Source organism: Falco naumanni, chromosome Z, assembly GCF_017639655.2.
Source record: "Falco naumanni isolate bFalNau1 chromosome Z, bFalNau1.pat, whole genome shotgun sequence".
Classification (NCBI taxonomy): Eukaryota; Metazoa; Chordata; class Aves; order Falconiformes; family Falconidae; genus Falco; species Falco naumanni.
The window spans coordinates 66,223,767-66,243,835 of record NC_054080.1 but is presented as its reverse complement, the minus strand read 5'-3'; the positions used below and the strand labels follow the sequence as shown (position 1 = coordinate 66,243,835).

The 20,069-nt window shown below is 35.9% G+C and overlaps 1 protein-coding gene across 2 annotated transcripts in view; it reads left to right on the top strand.

Annotated features, from left to right (window-relative positions):
- MAP3K1 (mitogen-activated protein kinase kinase kinase 1) overlaps nt 1-19,152 on the top strand; it is a 60,337-nt gene extending 41,185 nt beyond the window's left edge. For both annotated transcript variants that reach the window (XM_040579911.1, XM_040579910.1), the window contains exons 5-20: nt 141-257; nt 808-956; nt 3,323-3,444; nt 4,171-4,252; nt 4,384-4,561; nt 5,335-5,619; nt 6,060-6,181; nt 7,263-7,354; nt 7,606-7,795; nt 8,124-9,408; nt 10,279-10,431; nt 11,671-11,833; nt 13,335-13,466; nt 14,436-14,578; nt 15,032-15,163; nt 16,435-19,152. In XM_040579911.1, coding sequence (XP_040435845.1) covers nt 141-257; nt 808-956; nt 3,323-3,444; nt 4,171-4,252; nt 4,384-4,561; nt 5,335-5,619; nt 6,060-6,181; nt 7,263-7,354; nt 7,606-7,795; nt 8,124-9,408; nt 10,279-10,431; nt 11,671-11,833; nt 13,335-13,466; nt 14,436-14,578; nt 15,032-15,163; nt 16,435-16,584 — 3,495 coding nt within the window. In that variant the 3' untranslated portion in view covers nt 16,585-19,152. The remainder of the gene's footprint in view (nt 1-140; nt 258-807; nt 957-3,322; nt 3,445-4,170; nt 4,253-4,383; nt 4,562-5,334; nt 5,620-6,059; nt 6,182-7,262; nt 7,355-7,605; nt 7,796-8,123; nt 9,409-10,278; nt 10,432-11,670; nt 11,834-13,334; nt 13,467-14,435; nt 14,579-15,031; nt 15,164-16,434) is intronic.
- The last annotated feature ends 917 nt before the right edge of the window (nt 19,153-20,069 follow it).

The window sequence follows — 20,069 nt, the reverse complement described above, 5'->3', positions numbered from 1 at the left end:
TAGTTTGCATAAACTACTTCTTTCCCCTGCCCCGGGGCAGGAGAGGAGGTACTATATGTTCTATGGTGCATTTAAATGTGGAAGAATTATTTATGTATCTATCAATTCAACAGAGCCTTAGCATATACTTTTCTTTGCAGACTTGTAGCTGTGGCCGTGGGACGTTTTGTATTCATCTGCTGTTTGTTATGCTGCGAGTGTTCCAGCTTGAACCTTCAGACCCAATGCTCTGGAGAAAGACACTAAAGAACTTTGAGGTAGTCTATTTCTAGTAGATCTAATGCAGATCTAAAATACACTCCAGGTAAAAGTGTTTAGGACGTTGTTAAAAATGCTGAAAACTGTTGCCAAGCAACAGTATTATGTTTTTAATCATATCTTTAATTCAGTCTCAAGAGCTCTGTATATAGGAAAAAAATACCTGCAAATAAAAGACATAACTAAAAGAATAGTAGAGAGCTGTAGTTCCGTGAGTGATTCAAGTCTTGGATTATCTACTCAAATTTGAGTAGATCTGTCTCACTGGTTAGCTGAAAGCTAAACAGAAGGAGGATCTTCAGAAATAATTGTGTGTGTACTTAAAGCTGTAATTTATTTTTCATAAGCAAGTAAGTTTTTGTTGAAAAGTGTTTCTTGTGATCTGTTTATTAGTAACACTTCTGAAATTCCTGCTGCTACTTCTAATGCATTATTGTGAAGATGAATAGATCTTTTTTTAGCAGTACTTAAGCTTCAGTAATAATTACTTTTAAATTACAAGCTATTCATAGTATAAATACGACTGTTGCTATCTTTTTCTGATGTTAGGTTGAGAGTTTGTTCCAGAAATATCACAGTAGGCGTAGCTCGAGGATCAAAGCTCCATCTCGTAACACCATCCAGAAGTTTGTCTCACGCATGTCAAATTCTCATACATTGTCATCATCTAGTACTTCTACATCTAGTTCAGAAAACAGGTTAGTATTTTCCTAAAGGAATTAAAAGCTTTATTCTGTAGTTTTCTTCTAATTTTGGAGGTTTAGAGTCACCTACATTCTTTTTGTTCAAAGCTACTTTCATTTCAAGCCATGTTAAGTCTCTGTATTCGCAAACAATCGAGTCAAGCATACGTTAGTCACTGTGGTACCAAGTGGGCATATTTGCTTTATAACTGCTGTTTGAAAAATGTTAAGTAAAGTTGTGAAAAGAATTTTTTTGATCCTTTATGAGTTTAGGAAACAAACTTTTGAAATGTAAATGCAAGACTGAAGCATATATTAACTTTGAAAACCTATTTGTGAGCATTTGTTCAAATGCAAAACTTGTGCAAATGTTGACAAATGAAGAAACATTATTTTTCTTTTTCTCTTGTCCTACTTTGGAGAAATGCTTGTGCCTATGACAATATACTGAAAAATTTTGAGGTAAATGCACTCTGTCTGTGTAAACATAAAAAATATATAAAAAACATAAGTAAACATATTTTAAAGCACTTCATTTAAAATGGGCGATTATTTTAAGGGAGCAATTAACCTATTATGACTTCTGGAGTTTATACAATATTAAATGATGCTTCATTAATTTTAAGCAGTTTGATTCTTTGATACTTTTTCCCCCTAAATTCTAGTACTTGAGTGCTTTTGCATGCTCTTTCCCTTGATTTTGAAAAGATACTGGTTAACTATTTAAACAAGTCGTTCGTACATGTGTGAGTTAGTGGGTAAACTAGTCGCCCTCTAGAGAGGCAGAACCACAGAAGGCAACATAAATTGAGACTTTTTTTTTGTGTAAAGTGAGACCTAACTTGTGGAGTACCTTGATGTGTTACTTTGTGATAGTAAGTGTATAGTTAGATGAATGTATTCAGACAGGTTTATAATTCTGATGTACAGATTGTGGCCTTATTTCCCATCATCTTTTTCTTCCAAATTGTGTCACTGTAAATAAACAGCGTAAACAAAGCAGTTAGATCCAGAGCAGACTATGTATTCACTTATCTGGCAAGCCAGTTCCTTTAATGTAGATAACTTGTATAGAATTTTTTTTTTAATAGAATTGGCTTCACTGGATTGTGAACTTCACTGCATGAGTTATCATGTTTTTTACAGGATGAAAGATTTTTTTCATTTGTTTGCCAGTACACCTTATGATTAGTTCCTAGCATTACTGGTTCAATGAGATAAGTTGCTATTCTGTACAGGTGTAGTCTCCCATAATATAGGTACTGGAGAACACTGAGCATCAGATTCATTTGAGATAAAAGTTTACTCAGTTCTGCTAGTTGCTGTGGCTTGCAATTATTTTTGGTTTACTACTGATTCTTCAAAAAATTTAAATTAATACTTCGATTTCTATACAAGCTGTGGAAATAAATTTTTCACTGTAAGCTTATTTTTGTGGATTTTTGGAGGAAAAAATAGTGTCAGTATTTGCAAGGAAATGGAAAAGAATGTGTGTACAGGAACAATGTATGTACCAATTTTATTGTGAAAATACATGGTTGGTGAACAAATACAGGGTTTCTGCAGACTTCTAGACACATACCAAGTATAAAATTTTTTTGCTATGAATAGGAATAATTTTGCACGTTTAAACAATATTACAGAAGATTAAAATCTGTGTTTTTTCACTACCTGTTGTTTAAGTTCAAAATAATTTTTCTGGCTAAATCTCTGGTTATATCCATTTAAAAATTAAGGTGGGGTAAATGGACACAACACGACAAACAAGGAGAATGAGTTTTTAAAAATCTACACATGACTTGTAGGTACGTTAGTGTTCATGTGAATCCATTGCATTTGTTTCTGTTAGTGGCAGAAAATTCTTCAGTGGCTGTTACCTTCCATTAATTTTGAGTTTTACATACATTCATCAAATAGTATTTACAGTTCCCTGTAATGGACTAAAGACCACCTTGTGACTCAACACAGTGAAAGGAGTGTGATGGAAAAAAATGTGGGTAGCTTTCAAAATATAAAAACTAAGAAGTTTTTCAAAACAAAATTATAAATAGAAAACCAAAGGATGGTTTGTTAAAAGAAAAATAATGTTAAGTGCCCAGGGCTGAGCCTTTCAATCTCTAATTGGTATCTGACCTAGTTTGAAAAGATGTCATGTGTTTTGTGACTTTCCTTTTCATTTCAACGGTGTTGTCTGTACTCAGTGCTTCTAAAAATGTGGTTGCTTGCTTACTCAGACCAATGTTTAGGAGAATCATTCATGTATAGCCTATAGTTGTTTAGAAGTAATTGTTCCAATCTGGAAGTTCTTATTTTTTCACTGTTGACACCTGTTCTAAATTCTGATACGGCACTTTTACAATCACAAATACTATTTTTTACAGTATGAAGGATGAAGAAGAACAGATGTGCCCCATTTGTTTGTTAGGCATGCTGGATGAAGAGAGCCTAACTGTTTGTGAAGATGGCTGCAGGAACAAATTACACCACCACTGCATGTCAATATGTATGTTGTCATCTTCGTCTGGTTAAGTTCTGATGACTCTAAATATGCAAAATGATTATAACTTACCGTGTTTTCATTGGTTTTTTTATTTTAAAGTAAAAAAAAACCCAGAAACCTGCTCTTAAGTAATGTGTGGTAGCCTTTTGAGAGCTTGATATCATTCAGGTACTATTATATGTCATATCTTATCAGTTATTCACAAGTCCAGTTTATTATTTGATGCTTTGAGAAAGAAGTTAACTACAGAGTTAGAAGTCTGAGCCTCTTTTACCTGAGTGAGATTATGTCCAACTAGAGCAAGGTTAGGAACAGACTTTGAGCCCCCTGTGACTTGTCATTGGAATGTATGGAAGTCGTCTACTATCAGCTAGGATTATACAGTGAAATACACAGTATGTTTGCATACTACCTTAGGAAATATAAATAGTTCGCTTTAACAAATAAAATTCCATCTGCCATATTTTAATATTTTAGGAAAGTATTGTCTATGTTTGAGGTTGAAAAGGCATCGCATTTCAGTTTGTAACTTTTAATATTAGTGGTAGTGCTAAACTGAAGGATTTCTACATGCACAAAGTGTTTAAAAGCCCATATTTATCAGGCTGCTGTAAATGCCTCAGTTCTGAAGTGTTTAACCTGAAACTTAACATTCTTCAGCAAAACTTCTTGTTTTGGTTTTATACATTGTAAAACTCAAGTGCATATTATCCTGTTGCTGTGTTCCAGGGGCAGAAGAATGCAGAAGAAACAGAGAACCACTTATCTGTCCTCTTTGTAGATCTAAATGGAGGTCTCATGATTTCTATAGGTAAAGATTCAGTCTGTATGTAACAAACTGTATGTTTCTGGATCCTTAGTGGATGCTTCTAAATATGCTGAAGTATTTACTTCAGCATATGTTTCATTTGTTAATCCGTGTTATTTGTTGTTAACCTGTAGTCATGAATTGCCAAGCCCTGTGGATTCTTCTGTTGTCCATGTAGCTCAGCAACAAGTTCAGCAACAATCTACAGCTGGATCACAGAGAAGAACCCAAGAGAGCAATTTTAACCTTACTCACTATGGGGTCCAACAGATCCCTTCTGCCTATAAAGATTTAGCTGAGCCATGGATTCAGGTAATTTTACTTTGTAAAAGAAGCTTCCGATGTAACAGCTTATTTTGAACTGTTTTTCTAGGTTTGTCAGATCAACAATTCAAAAATTTATTCTGGATCCCATCAGCTTTATGGTTGGTTATTAATGGAAATAATTATATTAACTTTCTTCAGAAGAGAAGGTTTTCCAGTGTTGTTTTAACTGGGGTTTCAGTTTTGGACTTTATCTTGGGCCTCATATTAAAGGTCCATGTAATAAAATGTATTATTTTTAACTCTAGTTTTGGTTGTGCAAGTGTCACATACATACAAAGCTGGCACTTAATGTTATCCAAGTTGTGTTGCAGGAGCTGAATGACCCCAACCCTATAGAGTCACCTGAGGGTTCAGGGTTCAGCTGAGCAGGGGTCATACACTTAAAAGCGGGAGGACTTGTACTGTCTGGATGTCTGCTGTAATTTTTGTCTGGTATAGCAGACTGTGGCTTCAAGGTTGTTTACATCAATGTCTATAGAAACAAACTCCATTCTGAATAATTAAAATTCAAAGTGAATGAAATCATTCATACAGTCATCCTCCCACTTAACAGAGTTTTTGGAGAACTGATAGCGTACCATTTATGATGTTTCATTTCTGTCACATAATCTTCTTTTAACATATGGTTCCTGTCAGACTTTTTAAGGTGATTTTTTTCAGCAGAAACATTTCTTTGCTCTTTTTGATTTCTCCTCTTAGGTACCTAAGTTGCAGTATTATTCAGTTTGACTCCTGTAACATTGCTTTTTCCTTGGCAGGTATTTGGAATGGAGTTAGTTGGCTGCTTGTTTTCTCGAAACTGGAATATACGAGAGATGGCACTTAGACGTCTTTCCCATGATGTTAGTGGTGCTCTATTACTGGCTAATGGTGAAAGCACTGGAAATTCTGGAAGTAGCAATGGAACAAGTGCTGGAGCTCTGGGGGCAGCTAGTGGGTCATCTCAGACCAGTATCTCAGGAGATGTGGTGGTGGAATCCTGCTGCAGTGTGCTGTCCATGGTCTGTGCTGACCCTGTCTACAAAGTATATGTTGCTGCTTTAGTAAGTAGTTGTTTGTTGTATTCCAGTAATTTCAGTTACTTCATTTTTCAAGGGGAGGGAAAGGAAAGAGGTATACGAAGTCAGGAATCCAGGTAGTTGTTGAGCACCACTGATGACTTGACTTTTAACCATCATCTGAGAGCAAGAGTGAAATGACTTGACTCTACTGGTCAAATATAAGGAAATGCTTGCTACAGTCCTAAGAATTAACAGTAATTATATGACTAGGTTCTTTCCAATCTCAAAGAATATGTGATTAATTCTAACAGTGAATATGTAGTAAGCTACCTATCCTTTGAACATTTCAGTGATATTTTAAATGCAATTTATATAAAACTATTTACACCTCTTAAACGTATACATATATATACAACTCTTACAAAAAAATAATTGTGTAGTTAATTTGATTTCATACATACTGCTTTTTTCCTTTCTTTCAGAAAACTCTAAGAGCCATGCTGGTATATACTCCCTGTCATACTTTGGCAGAGAGGACCAAACTACAGCGACTTCTCAAGCCAGTTGTAGAGACAATATTAGTTAAATGTGCAGATGCCAACAGGTATGGTGTCTATGAACATCGGATTCATTTTTGGATTGTTACTGAAATGTCTTGAAGCTTTGTTAGTTGCTATTTATGTGGAACTATGAGACCACTTATAGTTGGTGGTGAAATAAAATGTGTGGGTCATATATGTAAATGTACGTCATGTTTTTGTCGAAGTCTGATTACTACCAAAAAACTTTTGGCTTGAAAGATGTAAGTTTTGAAGGCACCTGGTTTTATTTTTCCAATACTTACAGAATTTAAATGATACTTTGCTTTCATAAGGCCCTTTTTCCCCTCCCCCCTAAAATAAAGGAAGATGTTTGGTGCAGTCATGAACCATCTGTTCCATCTCAATTGACACTGCTTTGTTTGAATTCTCAAGGCTCACCTTTAAGTAGTCAGCAAGTACCCTCAGCAGTTGGCAGTTTTGTATGTTTCCTACTTCAACAAAAGCTGTTGTACATCTGTGCCGTGAAGCATTAACATTACATTTCCACTTTTTATTTCAGTGGACTGTTAGGAGATGGCTATTCTGAGTGAATGTTCTTGACATTTCTAGCTTGAGTAGGCCTTGTCTTCCTATCCCAAGCTACCCATATCTGTTCTGCCAGACCAACAGTTTCTTAATCTGTACTGTAAACTTGATGCAGAAGTCCACTAGCTTGACTTTTGTCTCTAGGTTTAGTTTCTATGCAGCATTTCTTCTGAAACTAGAGATGCCCCAGCAATAGTGTATCTAAAGTTAAGTGGAATGGAACTGTTCCTTGTGTTGCTGGCTTTCTGGACTTGGCCTCTTTTTGCTATAGGATAAGGTCCTATTTGGGTTTTTGTTTGTTAGACATTACTTTCCTGGAAGTATCCTTGTAAAAAAAAAAAAAAAAAAAAAAAGTCACAACTATTGGTAGCTTACAGATAGAGGTTTATAGAAATGTTGTGGAATAAATTGATTGGACAGAGGATATAGAAATGTGGAATAAATAAAACTTCTCATGCACAATTCTAAGCTAACGATTATTGAAATAAAATGATCAGAATGTTTTTTACTTGAAAGCGTTTGCTAGAAGTGTTATTTTTTTGTTTTAATTTCTTCTAGTCGAACAAGTCAACTTTCAGTCTCAACATTATTGGAGATGTGTAAAGGCCAAGCAGGCGAGCTGGCAGTCGGGAGAGAGATCCTTAAATCTGGTAATAATAGCTCTTCATATATGATTCAACTATAGTTACAAGCAAATATACTGAAGTGTTTTAAATTTAATGCTGGACTTACCCAATATCAGTATGGCAAAAAGAACAGTATTTCTCTGAGCAGTTTGGCAGGGGGAGTAATTTGGGCACACAACGTGTATTTCTGTATGATACAGTCCTGACCTTTATTTAGATATTAGTTTAGATTGTGAACATACCTAATCCCTGTCTTTATCAACTTTTTTTTATAGGGTCCATTGGTATTGGTGGTGTTGATTATGTCTTAAATTGTATTCTTGGAACACAAACTGAATCTAGCAACTGGCAAGCGCTACTGGGACGACTTTGTCTAATAGACAGACTTCTGTTGGAATTTCCTGGTGACTTTTATCCCCACATTGTCTGTGGAGATGTTTTACAGGCTGATACTGTAGTAGACAGGTACTTTCTTACATTATGAAACTATTACTCTTCATGGTTGTATTTGCAGTATTGATTTCTTAAAAAAAATATTGTAATTCCTGTAAACGAATAGTATGTATTTATAGGCAGAAGTGCGCTTACTTCGTTAAGTAAATGGCTGTCTTTTTAAAAACTTCTGACCTGTGAATCAGTTTTGAAGTACCAGCACAGCAATAAGTCGCCTTTCTACTGCAGAACTGATGGCTAAATACATTATCTTGAAATGTCTCTCTTAGCACTAGTTAACTAGAGCATATCAGCATATAAAACACCTTTTTTTTCTTTGTTTGTTTGTTTGTTTTGTTAGGTATAAGAAACTTCTTTCCCTCCTAACTTTCGCCTTGCAGTCAATTGACAATTCACACTCAATGGTTGGTAAACTATCGCGGAGAGTATTTTTGAGTGCAGCAAGAATGGTGGCAAGAGTGCCCCATGTTTTTGTAAAGCTGTTAGAAATGTTGAGTGTGACAAGCTCAACTCATTATGCAAGAATGCGTCGACGTCTGATGGCGATAGCAGATGAAATGGAAATTGCAGAAGCCATCCAGCTAGGCATGGAAGAAATACACTCTGGGGAATGTCAACGTGAAGACTTCTTGCCCCTACCCGTACCAGATAACTCTCCAGAAGCTACAGAAAGTAATACCCCTAACAATACTGTCCAGTTTTCAGGGAAAAGTGGGAAAGGTTTAAGTGATAAAAAAATGAGCGCCAGTCCAGAGGACATTGCTGAGACACTGGCTGGCCTTACTGTGGGCCTTCCTGTTTCATCAGTAACCACAGAGCAACCAAAGCCAGCCATTCAAACAAAAGGAAAACCCCACAGTCAGTGTTTGAACTCTTATGCCTCATCCAGTCATTCCCAGTCACTATTCCCAACGCTTCTGTCTCCTTCAAACCCATCTGTACCAGCTGGCACTGTAGCAGATGTCTCTAAACTCAGACCTCAGGGATTCGTTCCCTGCAAAATCCCCTCACTTTCTCCTCAAACACAGCGGAAACTTTCTCTCCAGTTTCAGAGAAACTGTTCTGAAAATAAAGAACCAGAGAAGCTTTCTCCAGTTTTTACTCAAGCCAGGCCATTGCCATCCAGTCACATACACAGGCCAAAGCCATCACGACCCACCCCAAGTGATGTGAACAAGCAGGGAGAAACCTTAAAAAATAGCATGACACTTGACCTGAATGGTATTTCACAGTGTGATGGCAATAGTAGTAGTAGTAGTAGCAGCAGTGCAGTTATACCAAGTGAGGAGACGGTGTTCACACCCGTAGATGAAAGATGTCGTTTGGATGTTAATGCAGAGCTCAATTCCAGTATCGAGGACCTGCTGGAGGCATCCATGCCAACGGGTGATGGCACAGTTACGTTCAAGTCTGAAGTTGCGGTTCTTTCTCCGGAGCGGGCAGAAAACGATGATACTTACAAAGATGATGTAAATCATAATCAAAAATGCAAGGAAAAGATGGAAGCTGAAGAGGAGGAAGCTTTAGCTATTGCAATGGCAATGTCAGCGTCTCAAGATGCCCTGCCAATTATTCCCCAGCTACAGGTCGAAAATGGTGAAGATATTATAATCATTCAGCAGGATGTAAGTATACATATGGGAATTTAGCCTAGGTTCACTGACCTTATAGAGCAGTGCTGTTTATGTATTTCTGAAGCTATGTAAAACAGAAAGGTACTCGGTACACTCTCCTAGGAGTTGGAGTGTAAAGTCTGCCAGTTGAGGGTGCTAACAGAACATTTCCATGGTTATTAGTTAGTTTAGAGAAGGTATTTGGAAGAGAAACACCATGTCATGTACCAGATGGCAAAGAAGGTAGCCTAGAAGTGGGGAAACCAGGAAATGAGAACAAAGGTTTTAAGCAGAAGTAGAACAGTACTGAGTCTTAATGCTCCCTGACTTTGGAGGCAATTGTATAAAACCAAACCAGTGTCGGAAAGAAAGGGCGGAGATCTTGTCGGCACATCTTGAAATAGAAGATGTAATGTACCTCAGAAGTCAGAAAAAAAATATTTTTTTGCAAATAGATAAAAGCACAAGAAATAAGAATAGAGAAAGGAGTATTTTATTTGTGATCCTTTGCATAGGGTAACATGTGAAGCATAGAAAACAACATGATTTTAATGTGTTTAATATAGGTGCTAACTGAAACCTTAACAATGTGTGAGATTAGGAAAAGAAAAAAGTCTTGTTCCTCTTTGTGTCCTTAAATCTTGCCTTTCACCTTCAGGTAGTAATACAGAGGAGGCTCTGTGTTCTTAGATATAGTAGGAGTATGTGGATTACAAAATACACTGATGTTTGGTCTCAGCTGGAAAATGTATAACGTGCAGTATAAAGAACTGTAAGGGAGAGAAGAGACATATAAGCTTGGGTATTTTGTAACCTTCCAGAATGTCTTCATTTTAGATGCGTGCTAGTAAGTATGGAATTGACTTGGAATTTAATTTGCAGACACCAGAAACCCTGCCTGGACATACCAAAGCAAAACACCATTACAGAGAAGATGCAGAATGGCTTAAAGGTCAGCAGATCGGTCTTGGAGCCTTCTCTTCCTGTTACCAAGCTCAAGATGTAGGAACGGGGACATTAATGGCTGTAAAACAGGTAAATACTTAAAATACTTCACTTTCTTGAATATATCGTGCTTGTTGTATATTTCTTTGGAATAGCAAATACAAAAGCTCTCTGCTTTCACACACTTCTTGTATTCCTTGCTTCCTCTGCTCCCTGTCATGTGTTCTCACAAAACGCATAATAAAAAGTCTTTACGTGCATGGTATTAGCTTAATATTTTCAGGTTTTTTCACCTATATGCTCATTTTCCTTCACAGTTCAAGTGCATTTTTTTCTATAACCAAGTTCATAATTCAGTGACAGATTTAGGAATGGAGTCCAGATAACATGATTCCAAATTAATGCCCTATTTGCAAGGTAGCTATTAAAAGTACTTTCCCCATACCTGTCCAGACTTTTTTTTTTCCTAAAACAGTTTAAGCAGAGGAAATGTAGTTGAATGCTGATTTTTCTCTGATCCAGCAGCCAACTTTGAGGCAAGTATTTTTAGCATTTAAATCAACAGATAATAATGTGTGACTGAGAAAAGAGGCCTAAATGCACACGCTTCACTCAATATTTATTTTTTTCAAGGTTCCAGATGTGATTACATCTTTTACATGTTATGGTGCCGTAGGCCTGAATCAGTGATACCAACATAGGGGGAATCTTAGTCCTAACATTTTCGTATTAATTCTAGAATTAACTTACACCTGTTAGTTGAGGCTGCTTCTGCAGAGTTGATTCTCATGCCCAAGTAAAATTCTCTGCAGCATACCGTTATTTCAGACTTAGTATGGATCAGAGCTGGAATTGGCTCCAGTTCCATTAAATTACTTCTGATCTGCTCCTTCCTCATGCTCCCGCAACTGAATTTCTGGGACAAGTGGTTTAGTTATAAAACAGGTGGTATGGTTAAACTGGTAAAAGCCTTATCAATAACAATGCTGTCAGAATCCTGTTTGAGGCCTTATCTTTCCTCCTTTTCTTCAACATCTGGAAAAAAAATATTCCTGGTTTAAGCAGAGGAGAGTCAAGAAGGAAGTTTCCTCACTCCATGCTTGAAGAGATTTTTTTATTGGTATCTCCCCTGAAGGTCACTCTTAACTTTCTATGATCAACTCACATAGAGATACATTCTCAACCAAAGGGGCTTGAGATAAAAGAATACTTGCTATTTCCAGATGATGACAAGGGTGGAAAACCATCCATTCTTGTTACAGTACTGAAGCAGGTGGTGCAGGACTGATTATTATGTCAGGTAATTCTAAATACAATATTTCAAAACAGGTAACATATGTCAGGAACACATCATCTGAGCAAGAAGAGGTAGTTGAAGCGCTGAGAGAAGAAATAAGGATGATGAGTCATCTGAACCATCCTAACATTATTCGAATGCTGGGTGCTACATGTGAGAAGAGCAACTATAACCTCTTTATTGAATGGATGGCAGGTAAACAACTACTATGCCAAAGAAAATTGAAATATCAGTTGAGTCTTGAACTAAGTACTTTCATACTGCATCTTGCATCACTTCAGTTTGCAAATTCATGTTTTCATTGCTGTTGGTATCCAGTATAAACGTCTACTTACAGAACAGTTTAAGTGGTTGTACCAAAATTCTTACTGGTGCATACTTTTTTGGATGTGGAATGTTCCATACCTAATCTGTCATAAAGTTAAAGCAATTGGAAGCCCCGAACAAAAATTCGGGTTTTTTTCTCAATTTCTGAATCTAAAGGAGGGGTTAGAAATTTTGAGAGACAGGCACTTCAGCTGGAAGTACATCAAACAGTTACATTTTCAGTGTACCTGCAGCTAAGTTATATTTAGTAACTTTCCTAGAAAATTTGGAATACCTGTCATTTGTTTTTGTCTCACGCATCTTCATAAAAATTGTGTGAGGTGACATGCAAAGGCATTTTAGACTTTAAAGTAAATTTCTAATAATAGGTAGTAAGCAGGATGCTTTGAGAAAAACTTGTTCAAATTTTAAATGTATTTTAAGTGCTAATTTAGTGAAATTTCTCATTATTGTATAAAGCAGGGACAAGAAAATATGTATCTTTTTGTTAAGAAGGAGCTTTATTGATTTTTATGAATGGGATTATATATTGTTGTTGTCCACTTACCAAGACTAGATTTGGATACATCCTTATTCTTCAGAAAAGAAAGCTTTGTACCTTGTCTTAAGTTCTTTGGCAGAAACCACTTAGAAATACCAGAGTGCTAACAAGCAAAGCCCAAGTATGTGTTACTACAAGAAGTAGTGCAGAAAATATTTTCTCGAAACTAAAAGTACTTAACTTTTTAAAGAACATTTTTTCCAAGATAATATTATTCAGATAAGTAAATGTCAGGATTTGTCTTTACCTCATTCAAGCCAAAGTTAGATTAGTATAGTTTGACAGACACAATGGAAATCCAAAATCTTGAGGCTCTATGTACCAATTTTGGAAAACAGAGGAAGATACTGCTTTTCCTTGTTTGCTCATTGCTTGTATATATTGGTACTTGGGTGGTAACAAAAGTAAATTAAGATCCTTAAAGGGAACACTTACTGGAGACTGCACCTGTCTATTGCCCCAAAGAAAGCTAGTGTTCTGCAGCATAAATGTAAATGCAAAATGTGAATAAATGTGTAAGTTTTTACTAGCAAGAGTACTTTCTTTGTACACAAAAGGAATTGTACATTCTTTTAAGGAAGTATGAAACCATTAGGAAGCATGAAGACTTAAGTCTTTAATGTATACAGTTCCAGGTAGAAAGTAATGAAGTAACCAAGTATATTACCTTTTGCCTGTGAAACTTTTGTTTTGGTTTGGTTTTTTGGCAGGGGAGAAATGTACTTACAAATTAGGAACACCAATAGCAAGTTCCAATTTTAGTGGGCAGTGTTGCATTCTACTAGTACAAAATATAAGTGTTAATACAATGTATTTTTTATCTTCTAGGGGGTTCAGTTGCTCATTTGTTAAGTAAATATGGAGCCTTCAAAGAATCTGTTATTATTAATTACATAGAACAACTGTTACGTGGCCTTTCTTACCTCCATGAGAATCAGATAATCCATAGAGATGTTAAAGGTGAGAATTACTTAGAATATCTTTTAAGAAAGAATATTCAGAAAGCAGCATCTATTTTGGCTTGAGACCTATTGCTTCTTTCAGACACCATCTCAAGAGTGGTATTTCTGTTGGGCTTGTCTGATCATTCTTAAGAACCTTTAGTTGCTAAAATTAATCAGAACGTTCATAGCATGCTTGGGGATATTTGCTACCCATGCCAATAGTTTAGAAAAATTGTTTTTGTCAATTTATTCAAAATACGGAGTTGCCATATAGTTTTAAAGATTGCTAGTTAAATTAATGTAGATGTTTACACTGAATTGATGCTAAAATCTGTGAACAAGCCAAGATAGAGGTCAGGTTTCTAATATATAGGAATACTGTGATGAGTTTTCTTCCTTCGTCCTAATTGAACATAAATATAGTTGTACTGTGTTTGAGGAATATGTGGACTTTATTGGGGAATACCTGTCTTAATGAACTTTTCCCTTTAATGTCACTATAGCTGTCCATGAACTGGAGAGATATCCATATAAGTAGCAGCATAGTAATGACAAATATTTGTCTTTAATAGTCATCTTAAAATAGGAAAACTTCAATTGTTCTGTAATTCTCTCCAAGACAATTCAAAGTTGCTTAAGGCTGAAGTAAGTTTAAATTTCATAGGGAGCTGCAGGCAATGAAAACCTCCAGGGTTTTAGGTCACTGTTTCCTTTCATTATTCCATCTCCAGGCGTTGTTCCAGAATCCTGTGTTTGCCCTACTTTGAAAGTTTGATTGCTTCTCTAAATCTCTGACAGCCCCAAGCTGTGTGCAGTATCATTCAGGCATAACAGAAAAGTGACATTAGTAGACAGTGTCCTTGATTTTTTTTATTTCCATGATATTGGGGGTGGGGAATGTCAGCCTATTTATAGTTCTGAAATGTTCACCCTTTTGCCTTTAATAGAAAGCCAACTAGCAGTATTTTTATTGTGCTGTTGACAGGTGCCAATTTGCTAATTGACAGCACAGGTCATAGATTAAGAATTGCTGATTTTGGAGCTGCAGCCAGGTTGGCATCAAAAGGAACTGGTGCTGGGGAGTTTCAGGGACAGTTGTTGGGAACTATTGCATTTATGGCACCAGAGGTAAGAAACCAGTTTGGGAAGTTACTTCCAAAAGTTTGTTTGCACTCTAAGCTAATTCTAAATAACAGAAAATTGCTGTAAATGCTTCAAACATGTTTTAAATGTGCTTTTTATAAAGAATAGGAATGATTCCAACATGATGACACTTATTTCTCTCTGTCGAAGTTGTTTTAAGTAGTTTGTTACAAGATGTACCTATCATGAATATTGTTATGAGAACCCAAATGACCATTTGGTCAGAAGCTAACTTGGCTTTGTCCCTTATCAGGCATTTTATTTACAAGCTCTCTACAGCTGTGTAAATCTTGTGCCATTTACATCACTGATCACATTCTCAACCTGAAACGTTAATCAGAATGCACTTGGTTAATAATATTTTTTTGCATCTAAAGTATTTACAGTTAAGAGACGCCGAAGCAGATAATCTAAGCTTTGGTCTGTTTGTCTGTCCAGGTTCTGAGAGGCCAGCAGTATGGTAGGAGCTGTGATGTGTGGAGCGTTGGCTGTGTTGTTATAGAAATGGCTTGTGCTAAACCTCCCTGGAATGCAGAGAAACACTCCAATCATCTTGCTCTGATATTTAAGGTGAGGTATTTTATTGCTGCCATTATGCTGCAAGAGGTGCTGCCTAATTTCATATACAGTAATGTGAATTTTAGAAAAGTATACTAGTAGGGGTTGTTCCAGTAGCTCTTCTTAATACTGGAGCTGTTAGTACAAAATCAATACTGATACCAACATAATTATACTTGTTCAAAAAAAAAAAAGGCTTCCAACACAATAATATGCAGGAAAAGCCCTGTTGTAAGATATAAATACGTAGTGTAACAGGCTAAAAAAATATCTGGGGATGAGTTGACCTTGACTCTAGACAGCACACTAGGATTTGAACTCTTTCTTACAATCCTGTAAAATACAGGAGCAAAAGAAGTTTTTCCACCATAAAACATGTATGTATGTATTCATACTTCATAGTGGGGAATGTCCTTCGGTAAAAACCTGATGTTCCACGTTCAGATTTTGCTGAAAGATTTTTACTATTATGCCACGCTCTGTATGAATGTTGCTGCTCCCTTTTCTAGTCATCCATGTTGGCATTCATGTTTCTACAGTTCAACTCCTGACTGATTTGAATAAGGTATGACTGTAGAAAATACTGCTGCAAGTGGAGAAGGGGATTATTTGCATTTTCACTAGCATGGGTGAAGAAAGTGTTCCCACAAAACAGAACTAGCACAGCGGTATTGAGATGTATTCTAGTTAGGTACATATCACTGTGATAGGAGTTTGTAATTGTCTTGTGTCTGTGTGAATCTGGTGGTGCCTCTCAATCGCCTTGCTTAACTTAATTAACCAAAATTAATTTGGTTGCGAGTGATCTGCATCCTGGGGTGGTAGCAGAAATGTGGTAAAGGCAGTGCAAGAGAGCATACCCAGCTTAATGTATCATAATGTAACATTGCTCAGCTTAATACATCTCCATGTTGGCTTAGGCCAGTTGGCAGTGGTAGCAACTAGTAGACTAAAGAATATCCATACGTATAGCATGAGAGCTTTTCTTATGGCCTGCTCAGCAGATGGTCACTGCAGAATCTTGCTGTGAGAAGAAAATATAGAGAAAAAGTGAGAGAGGCAGACTGTGAAAGGCAGTAGGCATAAGGGCAAGTTAAGATCCATTTTATAAAATGGAAGCAGTAATGTAATCTTGAAACTGCGGTAGGAAATATGCTAAGTGGAGCAAAAACTCATAAATATAACTTGTTAGCCAAAAATGATCAGCTTGTGGAAGGCTTTTGGAGTAGGAAAGGGGGCTTAAGAATTTACTGGCCTCTAAAATTTTTTTTCCCTTTGTTCAGATTGCTAGTGCAACTACTGCTCCATCAATCCCAACACATCTGTCTCCTGGCTTGAAAGACGTGACTCTTCGGTGTTTGGAACTTCAACCTCAGGACAGACCCCCATCAAGGGAACTGCTGAAACACCCAGTCTTCCGTACTACATGGTAGCTACTTATGTATAAGGCTAATATACTGAAGAAGATGCTACTGAATATACAATAACTGTCCTGCAGTGCAGTTAAGCACAGCAATTATATTCTGCTAGCCTTAATGACAGATACATCAAGGACTTAAGGCAAGTGGAGGACCCTACCTAAGTATGTGATTGACAAATCGAGATCTTTACCTAAGCTTAGTATGCAACGTTTCAGAACTTGTGCAGAGATTTGTAAACTGTGCCTTTTCAAACATCTGGCTCTATGTGAACACAAAAGCATTTGTCCTTAAATCTGCATGATTATTTAGCAGATAAATGATTTTTATTTTATTTGGAGCACTTTTTCAGCAATATTAGGAGCTGAGGGGCTCAAGATCTTTTTGGATATAGCAATCAGTTCCAGTTCACGTCATGTAGATGTAAGCAGAGTTCTGCAATAAATCAGTTTTCAGGACTGGTTAAAAGGAAGTTCTGTATCTGTTCCTTTTAAGCACACAAAGTTCTCTGAGTAACAAATCCAAACATTAATGAATACTTCATAAAAAAGACTTTTTTGCCTTCCTTAAAGTAAGAGCAGGCAGTTATGGTTCACTGTGCGTTTACTGCTGGCCATGTAATTTCTTTTGAAATTAAAAGTTTGCTTGCATTGTTTTGTTAGTGTTTGTTGTTTTTTTTTTTAACTTTGAGGGAAAGGGGATCTTTTAAAATAGTCTTTAGAAAAAGATGCAAGCTGTGTCATGAAATATCTTGCTGACACAAGGTATTTTTTTAAAACAGATTTGCTGGAAATCTGGAAAAAATAAAATGCTGCCTTCAACAAGGCAGTGTTGAAGGCTCTGATAGTGTAGGTGATTTAAAAGATAAACCAGGAAAAACAAGATTGTTCTGCATAAAACAACCTAGTCTGAATCATCCTAAATCGTTGAGCCTTCTTTTCATATAGCATTTTCTTCTGGCAAATCATGTAGAGAGGTTTCATGTCAAAGGCTCGAAACCCAGCTCCCACTAAATTTTTGGGGAGACTGACCTGTACTTAGTGGGAGCACGTGCCAACTATGAGAAAATCTCATCCTTTGTGTAACAAAACTGAGGTCATGTTCTCTACTGATAACTAAGTTTTACCTGCTGTTTTCCTTCTGCCATACATCATCGATTTACTGTAGCCATTTAGTGATAATATTATTTGAAAATGTTAAAAATATTACCATAAGAAAGGTATTTATTTTAACAAGAAACAAACTTGGACTTGAAAAGCAAGATAAAGTAAAATGTGAAGTAAAGCTTCACCTGTAGTGCAAAACTTGTGGTTTTTTAGCAGGTGTGTGTTTTTTTTAAAAAAAACATGTTTTTAAAATTATTTTAAAGGCAGGTTTTTAGATTCTGATGCATGTAATCCTGAAGGAAAATGGCAGCTTTTCTTTTGCTTTTTTAAAAGGGGGATCTTTTTAAATCGAATATTGATTGTGTTTATTCTTTTTGGAAAATAAATACTGTTTGTGTTTTAACTCTTCAGAAGCCAGTTGGATTGTTGGACTGAAATAGAATTGGTTATTTTCAAAGACTCAGGACAAACTAAATAAGCTATAGTACCTTAAAAATATACAATACAAATTGGAATTAAAACATCTTAAAGATAAGTTTACAGGAATGATAGTGCTCATACTAATAAAAAAAGCAGTGTCATTAGTTGTGAATGTTTCTTTTGGAAATTTTACATTCCTTTGTTTTGGAAGATTGGCAGACTTTGAAGAGTTAAAAAGATAATACCGAAATGTGAAGTTTGGTAGCTCTGTTTTGTATTTTGTACTTGACTCTTTTTTTTTTTTTTTTTGACCACTTTAGAATTTCTCATTCTAATAAGATTGTTTCCAAGTCTTTCTTATGTGCAAGCTTTAAAGGATGCACTCTTGCCAATTTATGTACTGGAAGATCAGTTGTCAGATTAATACTGTTTCTGGCAGAAATGTAAACTGTATAAACTGATGAACCTCAGCTAATCAGTATTACTTTGTAGATCACCATGCCTACCACATTTCAAACTCAAACTGCCTCTAGGTGTCCAAAAGCATTTGTTTGAGTTTGTCTGTGTTTCCCTTGGCTTGCTGGTAATTGTGGTGTTTTTAAAATGCAGATGTGATGTAATATTCTTATTTTCTTTGGATCAAAGCTGGACTGAAAATTGTATTGTGTAATTATTTTTTTTTGTGTTCTTAATGTTATTTGGTACTTAAGTTGTAAATAATGTCTACTGCTGTTTATTCCAGTTTCTACTACCTCAGGTGTCCTATAGAGTTTCTTCTACCAAAGTTCACTTTCACAATGAAATTATATTTGCTATGTGACTGATTCCTAAGACTTCCAGGGCTTAAGGGCTAACTTCTATTAGCACCTTACTGTGCAAGCAAATTTTACAGAAATCTCTGGGTTAAGAAATTTGGCTTCATTGTATCCTTTGTTATTTTAAATATATCAAGATATTTTAATTAAAAGTTTTTACCCCATTGAACCAATTTTATATAGTATAATTTGTACGTATTTTGGTGGTTTGTCTTTATAGTAAATAAAAGTTTTTGAACAAATAGTGTCCTTTGCTTTTGTAATGTAAACACATTCGTTTACTGATGCGTATAAACAGTGAAGTGTACCAGAAATATTTTATTCACAATTTCCGATGCAACATTCAATATATGAAGCAGTTTCTAATATTAAATGACACACATGAATGAGTATTGGCTGATAGACTTATATCTTGGGTGTATCCATAGAGTGCTTAGCTAAAGGGCAGCAACAAACACTATTTTTTTTTTTAATTACTAATAAAGGTAGGAACTTCCCTTACAATAATACTGTATCTATGAACCTCATTTATGCCCTTGGATCAAACACTAAATGTCTCATATTTGCATTGCTACAAATGTAACTTAATTACCAGGTTAGGTGAGCCAGTTTGGTTACACCAGTCCTGGAGCCATTGGAGGTGTATCTTGGAAGTTAATCTGCTATTTGATGTTTTCACTGAAATTATTGTTGCTTGTGATTCAAGTAGCAAACGTAAGCCTTTGCTTTTTCAGACAATCTGAATACATACTGCAAAGCTAGGACTTTCAAGCAGTTGCTTGTCTTGTTCATGATTTTTTTTTAATATTTTTAAAATTAATCCATTTTTTGATAGTTGAAAATTAAGTTCAGGTGTTCTGTAGCCTTTGTCTACTAAATTCTGTGTTTTTAAGACTCACCACTTCATAGTTTGCGTTGCTTATGTGACTTTCTTCAGATAGATGAACGTGCCAATTGGCAGCAGAAATTTTCAGATTAATTCCAATATCTGATTTTTAAAATCAGAAGAATGTACTAACAGAAATGCTGTCAATTTTCCTTTATGACAAGGATTAAATAAAAGATAAACAGAGTGTAGTGTATCTTCCTTTATTTGATTTACTATAGAACTGAATCTTGCAGCACTGTTGCCAACTCCTTTCTAGGAACAAGGCATGGC